The 10,337-nt window shown below is 58.8% G+C and overlaps 1 protein-coding gene across 1 annotated transcript; it reads left to right on the forward strand.

Moving 5' to 3' along the window:
* Positions 1–3,122: 3,122 nt before the first annotated feature.
* On the forward strand, positions 3,123–5,996 carry LOC137463310 (D(1) dopamine receptor-like). Its single transcript, XM_068174411.1, has one exon. The coding sequence runs from the start codon at positions 4,197–4,199 to the stop codon at positions 5,520–5,522; it is 1,326 nt and encodes a 441-aa protein (XP_068030512.1). The 5' UTR covers positions 3,123–4,196; the 3' UTR covers positions 5,523–5,996.
* Positions 5,997–10,337: the final 4,341 nt, after the last annotated feature.

Below are 10,337 nucleotides of genomic sequence, written 5' to 3' on the forward strand. Positions count from 1 at the left end.
TATATTTCGGAGTTCCCGAGGAGGAGGAGCTGATTTGTATCTCAAAGAAAGATTTCCTGGAAGCCTCCTGGCCTGGGATGTGCCACCATGAGCTGCCACTGCCACCCTGTGCTGTGACTTACTGAGGTGACAGATCCAGTGCCAGCCCTGTCCTGTGTGACAAATCCAGTGCCACCACTGCCCTGTGTGTGACAGATCAGTGGCACCACAGCTGTGTGTGACAGATCAGTGCCACCACAGATCTGTGTGTGACAGATCAGTGCCACCACAGCTCTGTGTGTGACAGATCAGTGCCACCACAGCTCTGTGTGTGACAGATCCAGTGCCACCCCTGCCCTGTGTGTGACAGATCAGTGCCACCACAGCTGTGTGTGACAGATCAGTGCCACCACTGCCCTGTGTGACAGATCAGTGCCAACACAGCTGTGTGTGACAGATCCAGTGCTACCACTGCTCTGTGTGACAGATCAGTGCCACCCTTGCCCTGTGTGACAGATCAGTGCCACCACAGCTGTGTGTGTGACAGATCAGTGCCACCACAGCTCTGTGTGTGACAGATCCAGTGCCACCCCTGCCCTGTGTGTGACAGATCAGTGCCACCCCTGCCCTGTGTGACAGATCCAGTGCCACCCCTGCCCTGTGTGACAGATCAGTGCCACCACTGCTCTGTGTGTGACAGATCCAGTGCCACCCCTGCCCTGTGTGTGACAGATCAGTGCCACCACAGCTCTGTGTGTGACAGATCAGTGCCACCCTTGCCCTGTGTGACAGATCAGTGCCACCACAGCTCTGTGTGTGACAGATCCAGTGCCGCCACTGCCCTGTGTGTGACAGATCCAGTGCCACCACAGCCCTGTGTGACAGATCAGTGCCACCACTGCTCTCAGTGTGACAGATCAGTGCCACCCTTGCTCTCCTGAGGAGAAAGAGCCTCCCTGCAAAAGTGAGGAGGGGAAAAGCAGGACGAGCTTTGCAAATCCTGGGTACAAAATGAGTTGGTTCAGCTCTAATTAATTCCCTGTGGTCCTGGAGCATCCCTGACCCTGCCTTTCCCTGTCACCTCGGGGAGAAAGAGCCACCAGAGCGCCCCGAGCCAGCTCTGCTGAGCCCGGGTCCATCCCCCTGAGCCGGCTCTGCTAAGCCCGGATCCATCCCCGCGAGCCAGCTCAACTGAGCCTGGATCTATCACCCCGGGACTGCTGAACCCGGATCCATCACCCAGGGATTGCTAAACCCGGATCCATCACCCAGGGATTGCTAAACCCGGATCCATCACCCCGAGCTGGCTCTGCTAAACCCGGATCCACCCCACGAGCCGGCTCTGCTAAACCCGGGTCCATCCCCCCGAGCCGGTTCTGCTAAACCCGGATCCACCCCACGAGACGGCTCATCTAAACCCGGGTCCATCACCCCGGGATTGCTAAACCCAGGTCCATCCTCCCGAGCCGGCTCTGCTAAACCCGGGTCCATCCCCCCGAGCCGGCTCTGCTAAACCCGGGTCCATCACCCTGAGCCGGCTCTGCTAAACCCGGGTCCATCCCCCCGAGCCGGCTCTGCTAAACCCGGGTCCATCCCCCCGAGCCGGCTCTGCTAAACCCGGGTCCATCACCCAGGGATTGCTAAACCCGGGTCCATCCCCCCGAGCCGGCTCTGCTAAACCCGGGTCCATCCCCCCGAGCCGGCTCTGCTAAACCCGGGTCCATCCCCCCGAGCCGGCTCTGCTAAACCCGGGTCCATCCCCCCGAGCCGGCTCTGCTAAACCCGGGTCCATCCCCCCGAGCCGGCTCGGCTGAGCCCGGGCAGAGCAGGAGCTGCCCCGAGCCTTTCCCGGCAAGGAGCCGATATTCCCTGAAGACACAGCCGGGGCTCGCTCCTGGCTGTCCGGGCGCTCGCTGGCCCCGTGTCACGGCGACAGCTTGGCTTAATTAAGCCTCATTAGCGGCGGCTGCGGCCCCGGGAGCGAGGGTAGATGGCAGCAGCGGCCGCGCGGAGCGGCGCCCGCCCGCGGGAATTCGGGGATGCGGGAATTCGGGGATGCGGGAATTCGGGATCCCGGCAGAGGAAGTGCGCGGAACTGGGGCAGGGGCAGCCGGAGAGCAGGGAAAGGTTCTGCCCCCGATGGGGAGATAAACCCCGGGACAGCCCCCAGGGAACGGGCACGGCCCCGGGCTGCCCGAGCTCCAGGAGCGTTTGGACGCCGCTCCCAGGGGGGAGTTGGGGCTGTCGCAGGACACCCCAAAGCCCCGGCAGATCCCTCAGCCCCAGGGATGCTCTGCCCTCTGTGCCCCACCGGGCATTTTCCGCCCAACTCCCGCTCTGGGCACAAATATTTTCAGGATCTCAGAACAAACACGGGGATGCTGTCACTGCTGTCCCACAGAGCAGCGGTGGCAGTGCCCTGTGACAGGGCAGGGTGGCACTGATCTGTCACACACAGAGCTGTGGTGCACTGATCTGTTACACACAGAGCAGTGGTGGCACTGATCTGTCACACAGAGCAGTGATGGCAGTGCCCTGTGACAGGGCAGGGTGGCACTGATCTGTCACACACAGAGCAGTGGTGGCACTGATCTGTCACACACAGCTGTGGTGGCACTGATCTGTCACACAGCTGTGGTGGCACTGATCTGTCACACACAGAGCTGTGGTGGCACTGATCTGTCACACACAGAGCAGGAGTGGCACTGATCTGTCACACACAGAGCTGTGGTGGCACTGATCTGTCACACACAGAGCAGTGGTGGCACTGATCTGTCACACACAGAGCTGTGGTGGCACTGATCTGTCACACAGGGCAGGGGTGGCACTGATCTGTCACACACAGCTGTGGTGGCACTGATCTGTCACACACAGGGCAGTGGTGGCACTGATCTGTCACACACAGGGCAGTGGTGGCACTGGATTTGTCACACAGGAGAGGGCTGGCACTGGATCTGTCACCTCAGTAAGTCACAGCACAGGGTGGCATTGGCAGCTCATGGTGGCACATCCCAGGCCAGGAGGCTTCCAGGAAATCTTTCTTTGAGATACAAATCAGCTCCTCCTCCTCGGGAACTCCGAAATATAAAAATTTAGAGTTTAGCTTGGCAAAGACCTTCTCACCATCAAGTCCAAGCGTGGCCTCGGCACTGCCAAGGCCACCCCAAACCGTGTCCCCAAGTGCCACATGCACACCTGACTGGAAAAGGATCTTGACTTTCTGCTTGGTGTTTCCAGTTATCCCTGAGGTGAAAGCTGATATGGAATGAACTGGGAATTAAGGAAATCGTGATGAACTTGAAAGAGAAGCAACTTTACTGAAAGTAAAATCCGTTTATTAAAGACTGAAAAACTTATCCAGGTGGTGTTCCTCATCCTCACTGGTTCTGCAGGTAACCTGTGCTGAAAAAAGATCTGAGGCTGCTTTGTGCGAGACTTTCAAAAAGAGAAAACTTCCAGGTTTGTACAGGATTTTTAGATGTGTTTTTTTCTTTTCTTTTATTTTTTTTTTTAAGGAATTCTGCAGTGGACATTAAATGCCAGTTTTGCACCAGCTCAGGGCAGGGAGGAGTGATTGGTTTGGGGTCATCTCTGAGCTGTGACTCAGCGCCTGGGCACGGAAATCAGGCATCTTTTATGCAGAAATCACAATAAATTTCTGTTCTCGTTTGCACTGAGGACCCTCCAATCTGACTGGAATGATTATTTCCCCTCTCAAACCCTCTCACCGAATTCCCAGCGACTCACCCAGTGGAGTCACACATTCCCCACCTCCGAGGGGCAGAGCCGGATCCCACCTGAGCCAAATCCCTCCGGAGGGAAGAGCAGCAGTGAATCCCAGCCTGGCCACGGAAGGGATCTGGGAATTTTGCAGGAGCACCAGCAGGTGAAGAGGAGAGAGGAGAGGGAGGAAGATTTGCAGCAAAGCCTCCCCAGCCCCGGAGGTGAGTTCTGGCTCCCGGGAGCAGCAGAGGAAGGGAACGGGCGTGGGAGGCAGGAGGGAAAACCCAAACTCCAAAAACCCAAAATTCCTGTCAGCAGAGACCTGGAAAGGACCGAGAGCTTCCAGCACTTTTCCTGTGCTGGCAGCGGGACTGGATTGCAGCTGGGGCTTCGGAGATGCTGTGGGAGCAGGGAGAAGGGCAAATGGGCTCTGGATGCTGATGGGGACTTGAGCAGCTGAGAAACCTCGGCAGGACGGGATAAACGGGGAAGCCATGGATGGGTTTTACCCCTCGGCAGGAGGAGCTGGGCAGGACGTGCTCAGTGCCAGCAGCTGGGCAGGACAAAGCCACTGGCCGCTGTCCCTGCGGGTGGTGACAGCCGCCTGCCTGTCCCTCCTCATCCTCTCCACGCTGCTGGGGAACGCCCTGGTGTGCGTGGCCGTGCTCAGGTTCCCACACCTGCGCTCCAAGGTCACCAATCTCTTCGTGGTCTCCTTGGCCGTGTCCGACCTGCTGGTGGCCATCCTGGTGATGCCCTGGAGAGCTGCCAGCGACGTGCTGGGCTTCTGGCCCTTCGGGGCTTTCTGTGACCTCTGGGTGGCTTTTGACATCATGTGCTGCACGGCCTCCATCCTCCACCTGTGCCTCATCAGCGTCGAGCGCTACTGGGCCATCGCCAGCCCCTTCCGCTACCAGAGGAGGGTGACACAGCGCCTGGCCTTCGTCACCATCGGCGTGGCTTGGCTGCTGTCCCTCCTCATCTCCTTCATCCCCGTGCAGCTGCAGTGGCACAAGGACCGGGAGCTGCGCGGCCGAGAGCAGCTGGGGTTTAACGGCTCTGCGGAGGAGGGGAGCTGTGATTCCAGCCTCAGCAGGACCTACGCCATCTCCTCGTCCCTCATCAGCTTCTACATCCCCGTCGCCATCATGCTGGGCACCTACGGCCGCCTCTTCCGTATCGCCCGGCGCCAGCTCCGCGGGATCTCCTCCCTGGAGAGACCGGCAGGGCACACCTGGAGCTGCCCGGGCAGCAGCAACCGCCCTCGGGATACCTCCCTGAAAAACTCCCTCAGGAAGGAGACCAAGGTGCTCCAGACCCTCTCCATCATCATGGGCGTCTTTGTGTGCTGCTGGCTGCCCTTCTTCGTGCTCAACTGCCTGGTGCCCTTCTGTACCCCTGAGCAGGGCGTCCCGGGAGCGCTGCCGTGCGTCAGCGGGGCCGTGCTCAGCACCTTCACCTGGCTGGGCTGGGCCAACTCGGCCCTCAACCCCATCATCTACGCCTTCAACGCCGAATTCCGCAGGGCTTTCTCCTCCCTGCTGGGCTGGGGCTGCCTCTGCCGCGGCAGCGCCGTGGAGACGGTGACCTTCAGCAACGAGCTGGTGTCCTTCCAGCCCGACACCACCGACCACAGGGCTCTGCAGACCCTCAGCCCCCCACAGCTGCTGCCCCACGCTGTGCTGCAGGTGGAAAACCCCGAGGTGGCTTTGGGGAGGGTGTCTCAGGGCTCCTCCCCACCTCAGGACCCCGTTCCTGAGTGTGGAACCCCCGTCTGCCTGGGGAGGATTCCCCCTCTCGCCAGCAGCGCCTTCCATTGAGCCTGGCTGGGAAAAGAGTGGTGGGAAGGTCTCCAGCAGAGGGGAGCTGGGACATTCCGGCCACCCCCGTTCTCTGAGGAGCTGAGGGTACTCAGGGTGTTCCACTCTGTCTGCACCACCCAGGGTGGAATACCAGAGGGGTTTTCCAGGTGTTTCTGTAACTGAATTTTGGCCCCAGCCCAGGTGGGCAGCCGGGATTTGTGTTGCTGCTTTCTCCAGTTCATCCCTGGGGAGAAAACCTCACTTTCTGCAAAAGATGGAAATGGAAGGGCTGGAATTCCTCTTTCCCGGAGACTTCAGCTGAAAGAGCAGAGATGGCTGGGTCTCCTGAGCCTCCCCCTGGTCAGGAAGTGAAAACCCAGCTGTGCCTGAGGGGACAGGCGGCTTTGGCCGCTGCCCTTGTCCTGTGGCCACCAGCCCGAGGCTGCTGGACAGGGACTGGCCAAATCCAGCTGGTCACTGGCCCAGGGCTGCTGGACAGGGACTGGCCAAATCCAGCTGGTCACTGGCCCAGGGCTGCTGGACAGGGACTGGCCAAATCCAGCTGCTCCGTGGTTGCCAACAGCTGCTGGCAATCCTGGCTGGAGCTCAGTGGGGCCGTGCTGGGCTGTGGCACCTCCAGCCATGGAAAACCAGTGGATTATGTGGGAAGGAGGCGATGGATTTCCTGGGATAACTCTCCTGGGCTCACCTCTGGCTGTCCCTGCCCTGAGGAATTCCATGGATTTCCCAGGATAACTCTCCTGGGCTCATCTCTGGCTGTCCCTGTCCTCATGAATTCCATGGATTTCTCAGGATAACTCTCCTGGGCTCATTTCTGGCTGTCCCTGTCCTCATCTCTGGCTGTCCCTGCCCTGAGGAATTCCATGGATTTCCCAGGATAACCCCTGGGCTCACCTCTGGCTGTCCCTGTCCTCATCTCTGGCTGTCCCTGTCCTCAGGAATTCCATGGATTTCCCGGGATAACTCTCCTGGGCTCATCTCTGGCTGTCCCTGTCCTCATCTCTGGCTGTCCCTGTCCTCAGGAATTCCATGGATTTCCCAAGATAACTCTCCTGGGCTCACCTCTGGCTGTCCCTGTCCTCAGGAATTCCATGGATTTCCCAGGATAACTCTCCTGGGCTCACCTCTGGCTGTCCCTGTCCTCAGGAATTCCATGGATTTCCCAGGATAACTCTCCTGGGCTCACCTCTGGCTGTCCCTGTCCTCATCTCTGGCTGTCCCTGTCCTCAGGAATTCCATGGATTTCCTGGGATAACTCCCCTGTCCTCATCTCTGGCTGTCCCTGTCCTCATCTCTGGCTGTCCCTGTCCTCAGGAATTCCATGGATTTCCCAGGATAACTCTCCTGGGCTCATCTCTGGCTGTCCCTGTCCTCAGGAATTCCATGGATTTCCCAGGATAACTCTCCTGGGCTCATCTCTGGCTGTCTCTGTCCTCAGGAATTCGTCCTGCATGTTTGGCCACCTTCCCTGGAGCCAGGGTTTGGGAGCAGCTCCGTGTCTGGAGCTGTTGCAGGAAGGATTTGGTGGCTAAAATTCCGCTCTGGCCCTGGGGCAGGAGCTGGGATTGCCCGGCTGAGGGGTCCTGGCAGGATCAAAGCCGTGGTTGAGCCCCTGGATGTTTGGAGCCTTTGGAATGAGGGTGTCCGAGCCCCCCGGAGGGAGCAGGAGAAATTCCTCAACACTCTCCTGGTTTCTGCTCCTCCATCGCACCTTCCAGCCCTCGGATCCTCCTGCTCCGAGGCTGCTCCATCCCTTTTTGCTTTATTCTCCCTCCCATTCCCTTCCTCCTCCATTTCATTAGGGATCCTTCTCCGGAGCTGCCTCATTTCAATAACAAAGGCTCTTCAGGAGCTCTCCTCGCTCCCCAATCAACCTCTGGAAGTTTCTGTCTCATCACAGGGGTCAGGAACAGCTCCCGGGCTCCATCCCAGCCCCGACTTTGGGAGGGAGTTTTGATCCCTGCCTGATTAAACCCAGCTCATCCCCGCGAATCGCAGACACCCTCAGCTCCCCCTCCCCGGCAAACAAAGGGAGAAATCAGCCAGTGCTAATTACAGAGCCCAGTGCTAATTACAGAGCACCGCTAGTAATGAAATAGAGCAGGATAAACGAGGGAGGGGAGCAGAGCCCTCCCGGGATTTTTCTGGGGAAGCACTGACAGGATTCCACAGCATCCACGACATCTCCCCGTGGGACAGCCAGGAGGATTTTGGGTCAATCCAAATCAATCTCGGGGTCTTTCAGCCTAATTTAGAGAAGGAATTGTTGGTCTGAGATGGAAGCGATCATCTGGAACCCTTCAAATGACTGAGTTAATCTGAACGCTGCTGTAAAGTTCATAATTAATTAATCATAATAATTAATATTTATAATTCAAGGTGTTGTGTGGTGCTTGGAACTCCTGGCTTGGCAGCAGGAGGGAATGGGAGCGCCCAGCTTTTCCCAAAGTTGTTTTGGAAGAGTTTCTTGATGCTTGTGGCAAAATTCTGGGGCTTAATCCAGGATGGCTTGTAAAGGGGTTGGGGGAAAACAGCCAGCTCGGTGTGTCTGTGATGAACAGGGTGACCCTGCAAAGGAAAGACAACAAAGGGGGTGAAGTGACCCTTTTTTGTGTCCTGTTATTTATTACCTGTATTTAATTATTTAATTAAATGAATGTGTTTAATTATTGCTGCATTGTCCTGCAGCAGCTCTGACCCAGCGCCCAGGGCCTGGCAGCAGAAGGGACCAGGTGGTGACAGAGCCATCCCCAAACCTGCCAGGCTCTGGAAGAAATCCCAGTGTGTTACAGACATTCCTGTGGGCAGACTGGGAAACGGGAACAGCTCCAAACTGGTGTGACTGGGGCTGGCTAGGGCACAGGCCACCCTTGTTTACCTGGCTGCAGAATGTGGCTCCTTTTTCCCTTTTCCCCTGCACAGGCTTCCTCTGTAATCCCACCAGGAAGCATCTTCCTCCTTCTCCTCCTCCTCTTTTCCCTTCTCCCATCCCAGATTCCACACTCAGGTGGGTGAAATTGTTCCCGTCTGGGGCTGATCCCAGAGCAGGGATTGGGGCAGGATTTGTGCCTGACCCTGCTCTGTAATCCCAAAAAAGCCAGGTCACTTCTGGAGCTCTGGATGGGGACAGGTTCTGGGTTTTCTGGGTGAGGAGCAGAGGGGCCTGAGAAAAATGATATTTGCAAAAGAGGGAAAGGGGGAAAAGCACCAAATCCGCGTGGAAGTCAGCAGACAGAGGAGACAAATTGGAGGTTCCTCCCAATCCAAACCATTCCATGATTTTAATGAGCTAGGCTTAAATGGGGCAGGCAGGGAGAGTGTGGGAATTAACCCTGTGCAGGTGATGTGGAATTGTGCTGCTTTCCCAGCTGGAATTGCAGGGAGACAGCCTAAAGCAGAGAATGACTGCTGACCTTAAAGTGATTTTTCAGCAGCAAGAAAAAAAATCAGGAATTTTAGGAAGAAGGGATTTAACAGAGAAAGGGGGAAATGAGCGCGGGGGAGGATAATGGGATGTGGCTGCTGGGGGTTGAAGTCTTGCCTGACTTTGCTTCCAGACTGGAATCCTGCTCCTCACATCAGGGAAAGGCCGGGGCGGTGTCCCAGGAAAGCCGAGGCCGGGAGGTTTCCCGGGAAAGCAGCTCCGGGCAGGCTGAACTCAGCCCCGGCTGCCCCAGTGTCAGCGGCGATTCCGGAGCGCTCGGAGCTGAACGGGGAGGGAGAGAGGAGGGATGAGCCCTGCCCAGGAGGGTTTGGGGAGAGCAGAGCCAGGAAATCTGCTGGCATCAGCGTGGGGATGGCCTGGATGGAGCCGGGATGGAGAGGGGCAGGACCGGGGATGGAGAGGGGCAGAATTGGGATGGAGAGGGACAGAATTGGGATGGAGAGGGACAGGACCGGGGATGGAGAGGGGCAGAATTGGGATGGAGAGGGGCAGGACCAGGGATGGAGAGGGGCAGAATTGGGATGGAGAGGGACAGGACCGGGGATGGAGAGGGGCAGAATTGGGATGGAGAGGGGCAGAATTGGGATGGAGAGGGGCAGGACCGGGGCTGGAGAGGGGCAGAATTGGGATGGAGAGGGATAGAATTGGGATGGAGAGGGACAGGACCGGGGATGGAGAGGGGCAGAATTGGGATGGAGAGGGGCAGGACCGGGGATGGAGAGGGACAGGACCGGGGATGGAGAGGGACAGGACCGGGGATGGAGAGGGACAGGACCGGGGATGGAGAGGGACAGGACCGGGGCTGGAGAGGGGCAGGACCGGGGCTGGAGAGGGACAGAATTGGGATGGAGAGGGACAGGACCGGGGCTGGAGAGGGACAGAATTGGGATGGAGAGGGACAGGACCGGGGATGGAGAGGGACAGAATTGGGATGAGGGAGAAGAGCCAGGACAGGCCGAGAGGAGACCAGACCGAGCGGGACGAGCCGGGCGGGGAGGGAAAAGCTGCGGTCAGTCGGGAGGAGCTGGGACGGGGCGGGACGATCCAGGACAGAGCGGGAGGAGGCAGAGCCGGGAGGGAGGAGCCGGGAGGAGGCAGAGCCGGGAGGGAGGAGCCGGGATCGACCAGGAGGAGCCGGGCGGAGCCGGAGCCGGGAGGGAGGAGCCGGGATCGGGCGGGAGGAGCCGGGATCGAGCAGGAGGAGCCGGGCGGAGCCGGAACCGGGAGGGAGGAGCCGGGATCGACCAGGAGGTGCCGGGCGGAGCCGGAGCCGGGCGGGAGGAGCCGGGATGGAGCAGGAGGAGCCGGCACCGGGCGCAGGCGCCGCACCGGTATCCGCTGCTCGGCCGGGCCTGGTGGTGAGGACG

Source organism: Anomalospiza imberbis, chromosome 28 (assembly GCF_031753505.1).
Source record: "Anomalospiza imberbis isolate Cuckoo-Finch-1a 21T00152 chromosome 28, ASM3175350v1, whole genome shotgun sequence".
Lineage (NCBI taxonomy): Eukaryota > Metazoa > Chordata > Aves > Passeriformes > Viduidae > Anomalospiza > Anomalospiza imberbis.

Bases quoted from the DNA above. Each gene is read 5' to 3' on its own strand.
- LOC137463310 (XM_068174411.1), top strand. From the start codon at position 4,197: ATGGATGGGTTTTACCCCTCGGCAGGAGGAGCTGGGCAGGACGTGCTC.